Source organism: Protopterus annectens, chromosome 10.part0, assembly GCF_019279795.1.
Source record: "Protopterus annectens isolate FY-2018-M chromosome 10.part0, PAN1.0, whole genome shotgun sequence".
In the NCBI taxonomy this organism is placed as follows: domain Eukaryota; kingdom Metazoa; phylum Chordata; order Ceratodontiformes; family Protopteridae; genus Protopterus; species Protopterus annectens.
Genome location: NC_056744.1, coordinates 66,924,342 through 66,943,896, shown reverse-complemented (window position 1 = coordinate 66,943,896; position 19,555 = coordinate 66,924,342). Strand labels below are relative to the sequence as shown.

The following is a 19,555-nucleotide window of genomic DNA, read 5'->3' as shown; positions in this document are numbered from 1 at the left end:
GGAGAAAGAGGACAGAGCACTAATGCACTTCAGTCCTGACCACAAATGCAATGAATGTTGGTAATGCAGTAAAGATGATCAGTATATGCTAGTTGTGTCTCTCAACTCTTTGTACCAGGGGTGACTGCCTCTTCACCTCAGCCTAGCTATGCACTGGCCAAGCATCGCAGTGGGTGCAGCCAAACTAAACTGCAGTAGCAAACCCTCTGAGGCAGACTATACACAATATTCTTGGCTTCAGTGGAGGAAATAATTTGTTTGCTTTGCTGCAAGAAATAATTAAACTAAATTGGGGATCTAGAGTCCACTAGGCCTCAATAAGTCATGGGTTTGTCAATGCCGTATGAAGTGTTTTAAGTAATTTTTTCCAGTCTTTTGATTTGTGCATGTGATGCACTTTTCATCACTTGTCTTTTATTTAATATTTCAATTTTTTTGTCTTTTGGATTAATGTAAAATTACTTTTGTTTTATAGAAAGAGGAAAAGGCTTAAGAAATTGATAACAATTCTATAGCATGTTACTCACTAACCCTAAAAAGAAGAAAAGGCCATTAAAAATCGATAACAATTCCATAACGTTACCTACTGACCCTAAGCTTAATTAATACAATCCCTTCGGCTCAAAATGTGACAAAAATGGTTAAAACATTTTTCTGCTCAATAGATGTCAGGTCTGTTCAAACTCTTAATCGAGGTTGACAACAATGGTATAATGAGAATCTGAGGCAAAAGGATAAAAAAAAGTCTACCAACTTATACAGAGAAGTGGGAGGAAGGCAGTCCCATCAGCCACATGTTAATTCAGTAAAGAAATGGCAAATATGTCCAGCCACCTAGTACTGTAGGTGTATTACTGTCACTGTCTCCAGTGTAGGGATTTTTAAAGCACAGTGATTGTTCACTGTCTGCTGCAGTTTAACCGAAACTAAGCCTATGACATCCTTTTCACATATACAGTCAACTCCCATGACATGCTACTAACAGTACTCACCATGCACTTTCTGATTATATATGTCAAAGGAAATGCAAGTGTACAAACACACACTAGTTGTCTACTGTTTGTTTAAAATGCTGTCATGTCCCTGCAGTATGTGTGCAGAAGTTGCAGTTATTGCATAGGTCTTGATCCTACAACAAAAGACTTTTACAGTTAACAAAGGTCCTAAAGTCAACGTCAGAGGATCACCACTGTAGAAATGTCACAGGTGGTGAAGAAAAAGCATCTGCTATAGCAACAGGAGGGCAGAGAGTTATAATCATGATTCAGACTGAAATTTCATTAGTCCGAATTTAAAAGTTGTACCAAAATACCAAAATAAAATTTGTCTTCCTTCATGACTTTTCAGGAGTCCGAATTTAAAAGTTGTACCAAAATACCAAAATATAATTTGTCTTCCTTCATGACTGTACTGGCAATCACTGTCCTTTTCTCTCACTTCCCTTAAGCCTGGAATTCTGAAAACACTACTGTACCATGGATACATTCGAAACTAAAAATGCATTTATTGTTGGCCAGTGTAGAATATGGGATAGTTATCATCCCACAGAGATTTGCTAAAAGAATGCAAGAAGCAAAATGGAAGTGCTGAATTATGGACTGCATTATGGAAATCAAAACAAGCTAGTCATAGGGTGCAAAGCAGATGTTCTTCGTGTTTCACTGTTGCAGTCATAACTGTAGGGTGTTCCTGCCGGCAGGCAGCCCGAGTTCGGCCAGAATCCCAAAGTCTGGGTCCGGCATCGGCTGTACCAGCAAGTACCCTGACGTCAGAACGCAGAGGTATAAAGCTGACAGCCGATGCCATCTTCTCCAGTCTTTCTTGCCGTGCGGTGGAAAGCAGCTCGCAAATCGTTGGTTGGCGTTTTTCAGACATCGTGCTTTGATTGTCGTCGGTCCGAAGTTTTCTACTTCTCTTCTCAAGCTAAGTACCCCGTTGGGGAAACTTTTTTCTTGCTCCTCCGATGTCAGAAAAAGTTAATAATTGTATATCGTGTGGGAAACAAATACCTCATAAAGATTTCCACTCTTACTGTCTACCTTGCTTAGGCCCTGACCACGATGTTTCTTGCTGTCGGTTCTGTGCCAGGTTTAATTCTCGCACTATCAAGCGTAGGTACGATTGGGCCTTGAATTATTTCGGTAGACGATTTAATTATAGGATGTCGTCGGATACTTTACCGACTACCGGAATTCAGAAAAAACGCAAAGACAAGGATAGGCCTCCGAGGTCCAAACATGATATTTTGCAGCTAGAGCCAGCTTCGGGTTCGGCGGTCATCAGTGAGGTGCTTTTACAGCCCCTGTCATCCGCCACTTCGGAACCGATGGCCGACACGGACTCCCATGGGGAGCCTTCTAGGCCCAGTATTTTATCTGCTGCAGGACCTTCGGACGTCGCTCCTTCAGATGGGTCCGGAACTGCTGTGCAGATACCGGCTTCTGAGGGGGTTTTAGGCCTTCTAATATTACTATTTCTACAAAGACAAAGGCAAAGTCAAAGACTCCTGTTAAACCAAGGGTATCTTCACAAGCTGCCTCGGATACAGCTCCCAAGTCCCAGAAGCAATTACTTCGGATGGCTGAAGATTTACTTACAATGATTAGGGGTTCTTACCCTCCTCCAGAAAAAAGGCCTAGACAGGATATTCCTTATGATTCTTCTGATCAGGCTTCTGTGTCTTCTGTCTGTTCCTCTGATCAGGATTATTCTTTTCCTCCTTATGAGGATTCTGATGCAGAGGACTCTGTTCCCTCTGCTTCTCCCCCTGAAGATTTCTCTTTTGGGGAAACCTTACATGAGATGAGGGAGCATTTTCATTGGGAAGGTCAGGATTATTCTGCTTCCAAGAAGAGACTTAGGGAATTTCTCCTACTCCCTCAACACAGACCTTTGGCTATTCCTCCTGTACTTGATATTGTGGATGATGCTTTTTCTGAAGCTAACCTAAATCCTGATTCTTTGCTGCCTGCTCCTTCTAAGCCTGATAGATTTTACAGAGTCCCTGACTCCCATCAATTCTTATTTAAGAACCCTTCTGCTGATCCTGAAACCATTTCTCAGGGTTCTAGGGCTGCTAAGGCCACTTCTTCTAAAAATCCTATTCCTTCTGTAAAGGATTCCCGTGCCTTGGACAGGTGGGGCAAAAAGGTTTACACCTCTGCTACCCTTTCTATTAGGGCTTTAAATTGCCAGTTTCACATGTTCAAGTATCAGCAATTTCTTTTGTCTGTTCTAAAGCAAAGGCTCTCTACCTTTCCTGCATGTGCAGAGGACAAGGAATTACAGGATGTATTGCATGCAACTGAACAAGTTAGCAAACATAGTTTACATTGTGGTTTTGATGCCTTGGAAGCTTCTTGCAGGGCCACAGCCTCTGGTACTGTTATCAGGCGACATTCTTGGCTTCGTGAGCAGAATTTGCCTGAACAGGTTAAGGCTAAACTGTTAGATGCCCCTGTTCAGCCTGATGTTTTATTTGGGTCCAAGGCTGAGGAGGTTATTAAAAAGATGGAAGAAAAAGCAAAGTCTATGCAGACTGTTAAAGATTTTTTTACAAGTTCAGCCTCCTAGATTTTCTAGACATTGGCCCTCCAAAAATTGGTCCTTTCCCACGTCTGACAGGCCTCAAAGGGGAAGATATAGACGCTCCAGAGGTCGGAGGCAGGCTCAGGCTTCTTCACCTAGAAGGGGAGAAGACAGACCTCAATCTGAAAAGAAGCAGACTCAATGACTGTCTCCATTGGGCTACAGGTCCTCCTTGCCTGGAAGCCCCTCTCGGAGGAAAACTTTCTCTTTTCTACCAAAATTGGACTCATATTACCCAGGACAAATGGGTTTTAGATGTGATTTTAAGAGGCTACAAATTCCACTTTCATACTCTGCCAAGGTCTTCGGGTTGGCCGGATCTGCCAAAACATCAATGGTCAGAGGCCTTAAATCAAGTGGACGCTTTATTGGTCATGAAAGCCATAGAACCTGTTCCACTTCCAGAGATGGGAAAAGGTTTTTACTCCAGACTATATGTGGTCCCAAGGAAACAAAACTCATGGAGACCTATTCTGGACCTCTCAGTGTTAAATACCTTCCTGGAAATTCAAAAATTCAAGATACTTACTCTGCACCAACTTCTTCCCATGCTCTCCCAGGATGCTTGGATGGTGACATTGGACTTGAAGGAAGCCTATCTACACATTCCCATCAGACAGGAACGCAGAAAATACCTCAGATTCAAGGCAGGTTCGAGACACTTTCAATTCTCTGTACTGCCCTTTGGCTTATCTACTGCGCCCAGAGTCTTTACCAAGTGTCTGGCTCCAGTAGTAGCTTATTGCAGACTCCAAGGAATTCAAATTTACCCCTACCTGGATGACTGCCTTATTCAGGCGGACAGCAAGGATCTTTTACTTCAACATCTGCAATTTGTTCAGCATCTTCTCTTACTACTGGGATTTTCAGTGAACATAAAAAAGTCACATTTGGTCCCCTCTCAACAAATGATCTTTTTGGGGGCTCTTCTAAACACAAGCTTACAAAGGGCCTTCCTTACTCCAGAAAAACAAGTACAGCTGGCATCAATTTTCAAGACCTTGGCTTCTTTAACTCAGCTCACTGCAAGGAAATTCCTGCAGGCTTTGGGCTACATGGCTTCTTGCATCCTGTTGATTCCAAATGCAAGGCTTCATATGAGAAAACTTCAATGGTACCTAAAGAGTGTATGGTCTCAGCATTACCACAGCCTGGAAACAATGATACCTCTGCTTCCCTGCCTCCAAAAAGAGTTCCTTTGGTGGTCCAGGGCTTGTGCTTTAAACGAAGGGAATCCCTTTCGTCTACCTCATCCTGCTCAGATCATATCCACAGATGCCTTGGATTATGCTTGGGGAGCTCATTATCTAAACAATTGCCAGCAGGGTTATTGGACAAAGAAGCATCTCCCCTGGCACATCAATTTGAAGGAAATGTTGGCAGTCCAAAATGCTCTTCTAGCCTTCCAGAATCTTTTGCAACCAGGACATCTTCTGATTCGCACTGACAATACCACAGTCATGTGGTATATAAACAAACAGGGAGGCTCTCACTCACACCCCCTTTGCAGACTAGCCATGAGTCTATGGAACACAGCTCTAAATCTGAATCTGCATCTTCAAGCTCAATTAATTCCAGGAAAACAGAATCTCTTAGCAGACAGCCTAAGCAGAAATCTTTTGGATCCTCACGAATGGATGCTAGACCCCAACTTATTCAGCAAGATTACGGCAGTTTGGGGTTGCCCTCGGATAGATCTGTTTGCATCCCATCTCAATCATCAGCTGCCTCTCTTTTGCACCAGGTCCTTCCACAAAACAGCTTGGAAAGTGGATGCCCTGTCTTTCATCTGGAGGAATCTTTCGGGTTACGCCTTCCTTCCTCTTCCTCTTCTGCCTCGGGTACTACTGAAAATAAAACAGGACAAACCCAGGTTTCTCATTTTGATAGCTCCAAATTGGCCTCGACAGTTTTGGTATCCAACTCTAAGACACCTGTTCTTGGAACCTCCACGGATTCTGCCTCTGTTTCCTTCTCTCCTGTCCCAACATCAGGGTCAGATGCTACACTCTCAAATCAAGACTCTTTGCCTGGCAGCCTGGCTCTACAAGGGCCTTTGACTCCTTCTGCTTTACCCAAACAAGTTTTGGATGTTCTCTTAGAAGCTAGGCGTCCTAGCACTAGAATGTCTTATGCTTCTAAATGGAAAAGATTTTGTATTTGGATGCGGGATCGAGGTTCTGATCCTATTTTACCTGACATTTCTTCCATTTTACTTTACCTCTCTGACCTTTTGCTTAAAGGCCTCTCCTTTTCTTCCATTAAAATCCATGCTTCTGCTATCTCGGCTCATTACAACACTGATCCCCCCATTTTCTCTCACCAGTTGGTAAGACAATTCTTGAGAGGGGCTAAGAATTTAAGACCTCCTAGAACTCCTCCTGTTCCTGCTTGGGATCTTAATTATGTTTTGGAAAAACTTACTTTACCTCCCTTCGAGCCTGCTGCTGCTTCGGACATCAAGTTCTTATCCTGGAAGTCAGCTATTTTATTAGCTTTGACTTCTGCCAGAAGGGTATCAGAGTTGCAAGCTCTCATGGCTGTAGAACCATACCTTATTTTCCACCAAGACAGAGTTGCCTTGAGGACCAATCCTACATTTATGCCTAAGGTGATTTCTAAAGTGGCTTTAAATCAGACTATACACCTTCCTACTTTCTTTCCAAACCCTCAAAACAAAGGGGAAAGGATTTTGCATTCACTGGACGTACACAGACAGCTACGGTTCTATCTGGACAGAACTAAAGATTTCAGAAAATCTGATCAGTTGCTTATCTCTTATGCCTCCAGTTCTCTAGGCAAGGCTATCTCTAAACAAACTATTTCCAAATGGATTGCCCATGGGATAAGATTTTGTTACTCTCACTGTGGGAAGCAGATTCCTGGTACTGTTAGAAGTCACTCTACTAGAGCAGCTGCCACTTCAGCTGCTTTTCTCAGAGGAGTTCCTACCAAGGACATTTTGGAAGCTGCCACTTGGAGTTCAGTGCATACTTTTTCTAAGCACTATAATCTCCCTTTGTATTCCAAGTCTAGGGCAGGTTTTGCCTCTGCTGTTTTGCAGGGCCTTCTGGCTGCCCCTTCTTCTACATAACCTCCTCCCTTATCACAGCTTTGGGATTCCACCCTACAGTTATGACTGCAACAGTGAAACACGAAGAACATAGTACAGTTGTGTACACCTACCATAAATGTAGATGTTCGAGTGTCTTCACTGTTGCAGTCGGTGTTTCCCTCCCACCTATCCCCTCTTATCTTCCTCTTCTTTTGTGGTGTATTTGTGTTTCCTTTTTGGACACCGTTTTTGGTTATTTTGGGGGACTTCTGACATCTGGGACAAGAAAGACTGGAGAAGATGGCGTCGGCTGTCAGCTTTATACCTCTGCGTTCTGACGTCAGGGTACTTGCTGGTACAGCCGACGCCGGACCCAGACTTTGGGATTCTGGTCGACCTCGGGCTGCCTGCCGGCAGGAACACCCTACAGTTATGACTGCAACAGTGAAGACACTCGAACATCTACATTTATGGTAGGTGTACACAACTGTACTATCTAAAATGGAAGATAGTGAAGTGCAGCCTGAAACCAAAATAAGGTTTAAATCTGATTTAAGGAAATACTTTTGTTATAAAAAGGGTAAATGGGCCTTTAAATGACAATAGAAAATTGCTGAAATTTAAGACAACAAATAGATTTAAGAGAGCTTGAATGTGTGTGTGTGTGTGTGTGTGTGTGTGTGTGTGTGTGTGTGTGTGTGTGTGTGTGTGTGTATCTATGCATATATGTGCTTGTTTATACTGGTGAGGATCAATATTGGGGCTAGCTGGAGCAGTTGGTTAGAGTCAATAAGCCTCTGGTTCTCTTCATTCAGCTTGCTCAGAAAGTGTTCTTTAAACCCTGTGCACCCTTGACAGGTCACACCTTTATATAACATTTTCTGATAGACCATTATCATTGACTGTGTAAGATAAAACTTGTGGCCGTAGCTCTTAGTAATAGGCAAGAAACGTTAAGGTAGCAAGTCGGTAAGCTTACATACCATTTCTTAAATGTTGGTGACTACTGAAGATGTAATTTCTTTAGCGATATTCTTTGCTATGTGATTTTACATGTGCTGCTTCCTGAACCTTACTTCCTGTCTGTGTTACAGATTAATAGATTTTAGTTTCGGGCAAAATGCATATTTCCTGCTTTTATTACTCTTCAGTTTTAAGAAAGTAAAGTTTAATGTAAAAAGGAAGTGACTTCTGCAGTGACCCTGATATACTCCCATTGTTTTTTTATTTTTTTCCATTTGGAAATGTCTGATAAATCTTTTATGGAGTGAATCCATTCTGTTTTGCCATGTACATAATGTTTTTGTCTCAAGAAGTGCCATGGGAAGTAACAGGGATTTAATCTATTGAAGTGTGTCACATAAAGAATACAGTTTTATTTCTGCATTGTATCTTTTTGTCAGTACTTGCCTAACTGTGGAACCTGTTGAATGTCTCACTTTTAATGGCATGTAGATGTCAGTCTCTGTCTCGCTCTTGAAGTTATTTAATTTATTTATTTTTAATACCTGCTTTATCCCACAAAAGGTTGAAGAAAAACTGATAAAAATATGTAATATGACGAACCAAAATCTATCAACTAGAAAATGAAATCATTTTCTCAGTTAAGATTTAAGTTAAAAGTTATTTTTTTCATATAATGTAATTTAGATTCATACGTCCCAACTTATCTATATTTTTGCAGAATGTCCAGATTTATGCCTTATATTTTTGCTCTGTTTCTCATATAATTGTGGTTTTCCAGCAAATCATGGAGGACTGAAGTCAGAAAACAATGACAGGTATTTGAGTTTCAGACTTCATACCCATCAGAAAAATCATATTAATGCAAAACCTATTATTCTATCGACTTTCTAAGTTTGTAAAAGCAATATTTAGAAATTGTCCCTATTTTGAGGCCTTTGTCCCCCCATTATTTATCGCTTTGTGCAGATTTCTTGCTCTAAGAGGTTGAGAGGTATGACTGAAAGACTTCTACTACCTATCATAGCTAATTTGAATTATGAGTGATATGATTTCAGTTAGCCTAGATACCACAAACTCGATAACCCATTTAAGTAATCTGCATGTTACAATCTGCATGGATGCAAATGATTTCCTCATTGAGAATGCATCTCCTCTGCAGTTATAAAATGTCACCTGTTGTGCTTATGACCTGGGGTGGTAAGGTTATTCTAACAGCTGCATAATAGCAGTAAAATACCAGAATATCAGTACATATACTATATTTATATGTCATCTGTCATCATCATGCATCATTTTGATCACATAATTTGAGCATGCCTAGTTTCTTACTTTGCTTCATAAATGTCATGATGGCAAGTCTATGTTCTGATGCCACATACTTTCTTTTACATTTCACTGCATCATAGCTCAGTAAGGCACATGCAAAAAAAGGAGCTTAAGTATCTTACTAATGCATACTGCACTTTAGAGATGGGAAACTGCACAGTCAGCAGGGGGGGGTTTACACATAAGTGTTGCCATATTTTGTTTCTCCTCTACCTTCCACACTTGCCCATTACCTGCCATCAATTCTTCTCCTTCTTCACCAAATTTATCAGACCAAACTTAGCCTCCCCTAAACTCAACTTGACCTACATTCAGAGCCAATGAGACAGGGGATGCTGTGGCAGCATCTAAGTACTGCTGGTGAGTGTGCCCTAACCACCCAGCAGCAGCCTTGCAAGTTCCACAGTGGCTGAGTTTGGGACATACAGGCTCACTTGCATACCTGGACGGCCTCCCAGCTAAGTGGTACATAGCGCACAGTGTGAAGCTCACCGGGCTCTTAACGCTGCGACTGCAGTGAGCCTAGGTAGTTTCCATCCTCCCTCAGGATGGCCGAGCTGGCATCAGTCACTCACTCCCACCCACCCCCACATCCATTCCCTACTACCCTATGCTGCTGTCTGAACACTGGCCATCTGGGGTGCAATCAGGGATTTATCCCTCTGTGCCATGAGTCAAAGAAGCTTTGCAATAATTTTTAGTATATCAATGTTATATTATATCTCCACAGAAGGCAAGAAGGCAAACACTGGCTGCCTAGGTTGGCCTTGGTCTGATTTTTTTTAATTTGGCTTGTATAACCTAAAACATTGCATTGTTTATCAATGTTTGGGATGTTAAACAACTTTCAACCGCTAGAGCTCAAACATTTATGTTCTTGGGGCTCTTTGTTATTTTTAACAGTGCTTTTCAGTTCGTGGGACTCTTGCATCAAGTGTTTGGGACAACTCAGATAAGGCTTTTTGACAACGGTGGTCTTCAGCATTTGGAATTGCTGTATCAGCAATTGGGTCTGTTACCACTGTGCTTCTTCAGATATGTGTGTCCGTTAGCAGACTCTTCCAATTCCAGGATTTAGGGCTGCTTTTACTGTGTTTGGGGCACATGTTACATTGTTTTAAGGCTGCCGAGATCCTACTTATGATTTTGTGTAATCTTCAGCAAATTCTGTTTTGGGAGTGTGTTTTTTTAAATGCTGATTCATCATTGAACCTTTTGGGATTCCAACATCTGTGTTTTGAGATGGTGTTACTACTACCTTTTTCATTGCATCAGTTTTGAATTGAATTGTGGATGGTGCTGCTGAATCTCCTGGCATTTTGGACTAATATATCTGATATTTCTATATAGATTTGTGCCACAGTTATCAACCCATAAGCTATGGTTTATTTGTGTGCAGCTGCAAGGCATTTTATCAACTGAAATTACTTGTACGAGTTTAATTTGAATCATATCTTAAAATTTATTGTAGTTATTTTCATTTTATAATTTCAGAATCATTTGGCTTTTTTATTTATACCCAGAGTATATCTGCTCAGATGATTTAATAAACTTTATAGTGCTATGCATTATAATTTTTTTCATTTACAATGCTTCAGTAACACTTTTGTATTGTGCTTAGGCTTAAGTGCATCAACAAACATGAAGCTAAATCTGAAAACTGCATTGTGAACTGAATTTTGACATGTGGAAGTCCAGTGAGTTAGTGTCACTAAATAAATCCATATAGGTCTCCTTTACAGACTGCATATTAGTACAGACATCTGTTCCAACAGGCTTATTTTGCTTATTGTATTTTTTCTGAATTCTGCAGAATAGACTTGTAGTAATACATAAAAAATGAATTCCCTCACAATTTTACACTTTAGATAATTACCTTTGCAGTACGGAAGGAAGGAAGGAAGCATCTGGTAGGTCTTGCCATTCATTCTTTCACTGTACCAGTGAAGTTACATACTGGATATGGACATTTAGATTAACGTTTATTTAGACTATTGTTTCCTGCTGTATGTGATGGCTATAATTCTGAAGCTGAGAGTCAAATTTAAGGCAAGGCAAACAGTGCTAGATAACTCCTGACACAAATAAGGAAACAGTTTCATCAGTTCAACACAGGATTCCTAATGCAGAGTACTGGGACAGCTCCTTCCCTCTCGTTCTTCCATCATATATTATATATATATTATACTTTTTTGGTGTATTTGGCTAAGGCAGAATAGCTTTTACATGCCTAGAGTAAAGTAATGGGCAGTAGTCTGGTCAAGCTGAGATACCTGGTTGTCATATATATAAAGAGCTGCTAACCTGTGCCTAGGCCAGTGTAATTCTAGTATGGCAGAGGTCGTTTGGGAGAATACGGAACAGTCTGGTATGCTATTATGTGGAGTATTATCTCTGAAAGAGAGACTGTCCTAGACCGAAGCAGTCATCTGCCATGCTGGAATTCAGAGCTTACTGTCTAAGGCTGGAGCATTCAGTTGCAAGGCAGATGTCCAGTGAAGAGTCTATAATTGTCACTGGAAGTCCTGGTAATGAAAAATCTGGAGGTTGCGTAACTGGGCAGATTCTGACAGAGACTTTTAATCATTTTGCTAGAGGAAGTCATGCCAGTGAGAACAATAAACTATAAAGACTGCAGTGTGTATATCTGTAAACATCCCCTGGACTTGCATTATTGTGGGTAGTATTTATTTGGTAGAGCATTTTGTATTAAAAAGTTGTATTTTGGTGGACTTGGTGGAAGGTTCATTTGCAACTGACTGCCAGCACTGAGAGAGAAAGAAATATTATGCATCTGTGCAAACTACTTCTACTATTGCGTCTTAAGGACTGAACTGTCTTATTTTACTGCAAGCATCCTGTTTTATTTACTGTTTATAGATTGGCTGCATTTTGGTGAAGTCAATCTGTTTTTTTTTTTTGTTATATCAATTAAACCCACATTGTTTGTGGTAAATCAGGTGTACTCGCTGCATGCATATATATATAAAACGCGCCCACACATACACACACACACACACACACGAAAAGAGAAACAAGTACAGGAAACATATCATATGAGCACTAAGTAAACACAAAGACCAAGAAAATAACAAGGACAGTGTGAGAAGAGAGAGAGACTTGGGAAGAGCAGTAAGGGAAGGAAGGTAATAGCACTTAGTGGAAGATGGAGGTGTGGGGAAAAAGAGCAAGGCATGAAATGGGATTGAGATAGGTAGAAGATGGCATTTATATAAATAAAAGAGGGAGTCCACTAAAAATGATGATGAGGAAGAAAATAGGAAGAAGGATACAAGAAAAAAGTCAGGAAAAGGTAATAGATCAGGAATTCTCAAAATACAGGAATGGAAGGAGGTGATTATGGAAGAATAAGATGTATGGATCACCATCAGGGTATTGGACAGCAGTTTCAGAAACTTGGGAAGATAACTGAGGTGGAAGCATTTGTGATGGAGACTAAGGCCATATTGGTTGGGATAACAGAAATGTGCTAATGTTAGGATAAGATGGAACATGAGTGGTACCAGGGTCCAGGTCTGTCAGCCTAAGCAACATAGGATAGGTTGGTGGAGGAGTGGCATTGTGTTCAAGGGAAGGATTGGAGAGGGCTGTGATGGAACCAAGAAAGATCAGAAAGGAACTGAAAAGATGGCAGGAAAAAGGAGAAACAGAAAAAACAACCCAAAAGAAGCTTAAATTAGTAAAGTTGATGGGAAAAAAGAGAAGAGCTGCTACCTCCGCATCTTTTACAGACCATCTAATGCAAATGTGAAGTCCTGAGAACTTGCTGGTAATAGAATCATTGCATTTGAAAGTCATCTTTGGGTGATCGTTTCCACCTGAAAACCTGGCAGCATCACCATGCTCTCTTTACCTACTGACTCTACATGAGTTTGAAAGCAGTAACATAATGCAGTTTGTCAATGCAGAAAATGTCGGGCATACTTTCCTCCTTCCTTACTGATTGACATCCAGAGTGACAATTTGAGATAGCAAATGATACAGCAGATACTAGAGGTAAATACTTTGTGATGTCACACACAGCAAAACTGTGTAAGAAGATGCTTAAATCAGATGATTTTGTTTCTTAGATTGTTTTGTTTTATTTTTATTTTATAAGACTGTTTTGAAGTTGAGGAAAACTTATCATATGGGTGGAGTTCTCCTTCAAAACTTTAGAACGTAATGGTGGAGATATGAATATTTTGCCTGAGAAAATAGCATTTTTTTCTGAAAAAGATAAAGTAGATGCCTGAAACTATGCCAAAAGAAGTCATGATAAAAACAGTGGAGCAATCTAAGCCCTTGTGAAGCAACTATACTAATAGGATGTGAAAAGTAAAGAGAAACAGGAACTATTATATATGGTACCTGCTGTTGGTGTAATAAATGCACTGCTGTTGGTATAGTAAATACAGCAGTCAAATGGTTATAGTGACCATTTTGGTTTTATGTCTGCCATATTTTATGGTATTTTTCTACCTTCAGTTTACAAGCAGTACTTACAGACCTTGCCTATCTGAAGTGTTGACAGAGATTAATACAATTGAAAACACTAGTTGCAAAAAAAATCCAAAAGTAGACACTGCTGGTGAAGGTAGATAGTGCAAATTTATTTAAGCTTGTGTAATGCATAGTATAGCTTTTCATCTGTGTGTAACAGGCTTCATCAGACTCTAGAATACACACATCAAATTAAATTATTCTCATCGAACATAAAATACCTGTAATCAGGTCTTAAAGGTATAACACTCAAATAAAACTTTCCAAAGGTTTTATATATATTAAAAATCAACAATACTAAATAGAAGCATATAAAATTCAGCTTAGTTTAAACAACCAACCTACCGTATGTTTATTTTAAAATATAACATAAAAAATGTTTTATTCCTAAAAAGCACACAAAAACAAGATAAAAAAACTTAATATTTTTGGAATCATTTTGCAACTAGTGTTTTCATTGGTATTTGTATTTTAGCTGTTTTCCTCCCCAAATTGTTGCATTAGAGATTAATACAGTATTTATGCAAATTAAAGTAGGCACTTTTTCCTTTGCAGTGAAATCTGTTGAAGATTTGCAATGATATATATGAGCAAACATAAAATATAAATTGTGGAAAGTAAATTGTTAGCATACGTTTTTGCCATTTTGAACCCTATCAGTTTAGCAAAGAGGATTAAGTCTGTGTTCTGTTAGTGAGCTTCACCATTTAGTCCAGTGTCTGATTCCCTCAACTTCTAAGCTGGGAAAATACCTTAACCAGACAGTGATCCTGGGTCTCCCTGGAAAAGAGGCTCCTACCTAGCCATATTAATAATGACTTTGTCACTAAAACGAAAAAGAAACTTACAGTTATTTGAAATTTATAAAGATTTTCTCCTACAATGCACTTCAGAATTTTTATCAGATTGTCTCTACCAAACGGAAAGTGATTGATATTAGTGCCCATGCTTTAGAGACTTTAGCGTGAGATAGAGAATGACATAGTCATGTGACATTTGTGCTGCTGGAATAGATAGGCTAGTGTATCTTTGTCGATAAGAAATGTGAAATACAAAAGACAGTATTATAAATTCCTCTGAGAAAGACCCTGGGGCAATGCAAACCTGTTTTTTAGGAAATAATCTCTCCATTTAATTATAACAGAATATATTTTAACATCGAAAGAGTGTTTTTCCTAAATAAACAATTGGTTTGTGGTTAAGTAGAATTCAAATACTGCAGTGTTAGAGGGCTCTGTATTGATTTGGATGTATTCCTGCAAAGGGGCAGTGAGGGCTTTGTATACTCAGCATCTGTTGCCCTGCAAGAGCTGTAGCTAGCATCTTTCTAGAAAGTTTCACTGTAGTCAGGAATTGGGCCAAAGGTTGTTATGACGGAAGTCATTCCTGCCTGTATATTAAGTCATTCTGATTCATGTTTAGCAGCAAACCTTACTGCTGAAATATGTGCAGCCATTTTTCAGAAAATTAAAAGCCTGGACTGTTTGATCTGATTGTTGAACAGTACCACTTTACTAATAATTGACAGTAACATGGCATTGCCAGTGCAGACTGAGGTTGATAAATTCATGTAGTAACCTGGCTACCTACTAGTCATTTCTGTAAAACACTTGACATAGTGTAGCCTTGGAAGAGTCTCTACAGACTCAGATATGTGTCTGCTGCCCCTCAGATATTTGCAGCAAAATAAAATCAGTCGAGCAGTTTCTATCCAAGCTGTTGCTGCTTTTCAATGTTTCATGCAAACCCAATCTGCATCTCATAAAATCTAATTTTTGTTCCGCAGTGAACTGCCTTTGCAGAAGGGGCAAAGAAGGATAGACTTCTCACTATGCATGCAGTAAACAGGAAAAAAAGACTCAACAGCACCTAGCAGTTCTTAAGCTATCATATCTGCTTCAGCATCTTGTGTTTCCTGCTTGCATCTGTATTGCATCCTTGCACTTAATGGGTTAGTTATGCTTTTAGCTAAGTTTTTTGTACCATGGCTTATATTTAGATTTTGGTATTTCATGCAGGGCATGGTAGTAAATTAGAGTTGCATGTTTAACTTCAAATGTTTTCCTTTCAAAGATCATGAAAGAGCTCTGCTCGTACATTTCCTGCTATGTTCTCTAGCCAGGTAAGCAAAAAAGCTTGTAGGACACCTACCCCAGTTGTAAGTTGTGTATTACCTTTTCACTTGATGGATCTGGTTTGCTACAGCATACCCATATATTTTAGTAACAAATGGCTGTTGTATGTACCCAAAATACATCCACTTCTTGTAAATCTGTGGTACAAATTGTCATGTTTTCCATTCCATTTCAAACTTCCAAGCTGATAAGATTCTGCTTCTAGACCATCTTGTGTACTATAATCCTATAATATTTTAATATAAATGTTTTATCTGCTGCAGGCCCTAATATTTCACTTTGCTTACATTTTTTCAGGTGCAAGAAAACTGTGAATATGGACTTCTGATTCCCCTAGCTTTGTTGTTTTATTCAGCTGTCTTGCGTGTAAGTATGAAATAATTTAAAGTATAAATACTATCAACTTTTATACTGTAGTTTAATATAAATATTGCATTAGTGGCATGCATGTACCGGGGAAGGAGTCAAGGACATTTAAAATGCTTCTTAGGTGTCTGTGGCTATAAAGCCAGGAATGCATAGTCTTTTGATTTCTTTGTAACTTAAAAATGTTTTTTCGAAAATGTTTGTTTTGAAACTGGGGTAGAGCAGTGAATTCATAACACCACAAGTCTACATGATGGATTAATATGTTTGTGTAATTTATAGTATGCCTGCAAACACGATATCACAAGCGGGATTCCCAAAGGTCTGTTGAGCTTTGTAGAAAACACTGCGCAACAAAGGAATACATATGCACACATACACACACACACACACACACACACACACACACACACACACACTGCATACATATGAAAGAATGAATAATGAAAGCTGCCAGATGACTATAAATTAGGAATAAGCAATATAACCAAAATTGACCAGTAGAAGACATTGGAGCACACTGGCATGAAAGCTATGTATACAGCAAAAAAGCATATACAGTAGTCCACAACTGTGTCCTAGTATACTATGGATAAAATAAGACAAGGAAAATGAAGGGTTTTACATGTGCAGACATAATTAAACATGTTAACTTTATCAAATACTTTTTTATACCATTAAGCCCAACCTGAAAGTCCATACTTTCTAAAGGGCTACTTAACTAAAAGCCTCATGTGATCTCAATTAAGTAGCCTAAAACAAACACAGTGGCAAATCTATGCATTTATACCATGCCAAATATACACACCCATGCTGCCCAGCCAGAAACATTGCAAATAATGTAGCTATACTTGTATCACATCATGTACAGCCCAATATAAAATACAGCTACACAGGTACTGAATTATGCACAGAAGTATTACATTTACTGAATCCAGCTAGTGATTCAGTAGTGCCTGCTCCTACCAGGTACAGTAAGTCACTAGGCCTTCTCAGTGCCAGGACATCATAATAGCGGCATACCTGCACCCCATTACAGTAGATTCCTGATAGCCAAAAATCAGCAGCCAGATCCACCCATATGGCTATACAATACAACTGAGACTTCCATGGTCTAAACTGGTGGCTGTAATAGCACTTAAGTAATGTGAATGCTGTCATAGTTTCCTGCTGACCTCAAATAGTGGTGCCCAAAGAGCCACACATTGATAGGTACTATTCTTCACATTGAAACAGCTCCCAGAGGTTGCATGGGTCAGCAGATGCTGCATATCTGAGATGCTAAATGCAGAGTAAAATGGTGGAGCTCTAAAGCCAACTGTTCAAGGATGTAGGGTATTGTACAAAGAATACATGCAGTTTTAAATCACATGCATGTCTTCTACACCATTAGGAGGTTTGCTGTGAATAGCTGTGGAGGATTCCAGATTTTGCTGGTCAAGTGAGTGGATTGCTATACTGTGCAGTAAGCTTACCACAAGTAAAGCTAATGTAGGCACATAACTATCAGTGTAATTGAAACTCATTAATGATGCAAGGTATCACAGGCCATACAGGTAGATACACACAGAATGGAAACTCCATTTAATGACTATTAGCATGATAATATGATATTGTAATGATTCAGTGGGTGACATTCTGCGTGGTATGTTCTACATTTATGTACAAACCTATATGCTTGAACATTTGCGAAGGGAATAGCTGACTGTAAAACTGGTGTTCTCTAAATGTGTGTCATTCTGGATGTAGAAGACATTGTATGCTTATTGAAGTATTCAGTTCAGGAACATAATTCAACAATGTATGCCCACGGTCATGTGACTGTGTGCATGTTGTGTATAGTTGCATGCCTACAACAGTGCTGTTAGCTGTGTTCTGGTATATGAATATCTAACCTCAGTGCTTTTTCTTGCCTACATGCCTTATGGTGAGTAATAGCTCCTCAGCAACTGTGGCATGGCAGTTCTTGTCTACAGAAAATACAGTATAAATGGAAGTGTTACAGCAGCAGCATCAAATGGCTGTGTTGGGTCATGGCAGGAACTGAACCAATTTTGGTGGCTGTGGGAAGATACAGTCAGGAAGGTGAATGCTTTTAGTGGCTATGAGTGCACAATGATTGTCTGCTGTTGCCTTGTCTCTAATGTGGGATCTGGTATGGTATCATGCATGATAAATCAAAGCAGATAGGTATTCCACTGGGGGTGGTCCAGCTTCTCCTCAGTGACTATTACAGTGGAGTCTCTGGTCTTTCCTTTGGGCTAGAGATGAAACCACAGAATACTTGGTGGTAACACTGATGTTGGTGCCCCTCCCACTTACAGGTATGTGCTGTACCTATAACCTTCATCTTTTTATTTGAATTGCATGATACAGTTTGTACTGCTAGTATAAAACTACTGCATGTAGCAAATATATGTCCCTCTTTAGGCAGGGGTATTCTTCAGTAGCTGCTGATGAAGACAGACCTGGTGTGGTGCATGGTCTTGCATGTCTTCTGCCATACTCAGCAGAATTTCATTGTAGTGCATGACTTGCATGTATTCCAAGGCCATACTGTATGATGCAAGGGTCATGCATATATTTTGAAAATAACTGTGCAGCTTGATGCATGCCTTTGTCCCCTTTGCTGAGATGCCTTACCCTTGTCAATTTTCCACTTTTTGGCAGGATTAATAACAAAGCAGACATGAGTGTGCTAGTGGCACTTTTAAATAGTATGATGAATCCACTGGTAGTAAGCCACAGAGTAATGGACTTGTCCTTGTCAATATTGATCTATATTAGAATGTTACAGGTCCATCTCAGGGTCCAGCAACAGTAACACAGGATATGACAACTGCAGACACATCTATCCACTCTAGCAGATTGCTGGCAACAGCTAGGTAGCTGAACCCTCTTGCTTATGTGGAAATGGGTTTGCAGCAAGACTCTGGTTCCATTGGCTGTGATGTTAAGGAAACTGCAACAGGTGGTCACAATGCATCTTTAGGGTCACAACTGGTGGCAGATACTGTGAATTCAGAACAGGGAAGGGATAACCAATGAGGATCATGATGTCCAGAGCATGGGGGTGGGATTCTCAATCTGTATGCTGTTGCTATGCAGTGAATGACTGCAGATATTTTCCTATTATGCAGAGCTTGCTTGGGCACAGCGGGGTCTTTCTGTCCTAGTTACTATCCATGATGGACTTAAGAGATGCCAAATGAGGCTACTTAAACATTTGAGAGAACAATGAGTGGCTTTAGGAGAGAGCTGACAAAACATATGCAGAGGAACACAGCATCACAACAGTGCCAGATCACCACACTTGCATGTGCTATTCAAGATGTAGCTTATGCAAGTCATGCAGATGTAAAGCTACCTGCAGTGGTACAAGAAATGGTCTGCTGTTCTGCAGACTTACACATCTTACTTTCAGTACCCTGCTGTAGTTGGCCAGTAAGCTTACACATGTCCACAATGACCTTGGCAATAAGTAATCTAGTAGGAACTGATGTGCATGTACTTGCAGTCAGTCATGAGGATGTCATCTAGTCACATATGTGCAAGGTTCTGTTTGGGTAGGTGATATGGCAACATAATTCTTGATGAAAATGTGGGTTCTATTTGA

At 39.9% G+C, this 19,555-nt stretch overlaps 1 protein-coding gene across 1 annotated transcript in view; it reads left to right on the top strand.

Annotated features, from left to right (window-relative positions):
* Positions 1–19,555, top strand: part of PIK3R5 (phosphoinositide-3-kinase regulatory subunit 5) — an 823,030-nt gene that overhangs the window by 382,620 nt on the left and 420,855 nt on the right. The window contains exon 5 of the mRNA XM_044085025.1: positions 15,871–15,939. Coding sequence (XP_043940960.1) covers positions 15,871–15,939 — 69 coding nt within the window. The remainder of the gene's footprint in view (positions 1–15,870; positions 15,940–19,555) is intronic.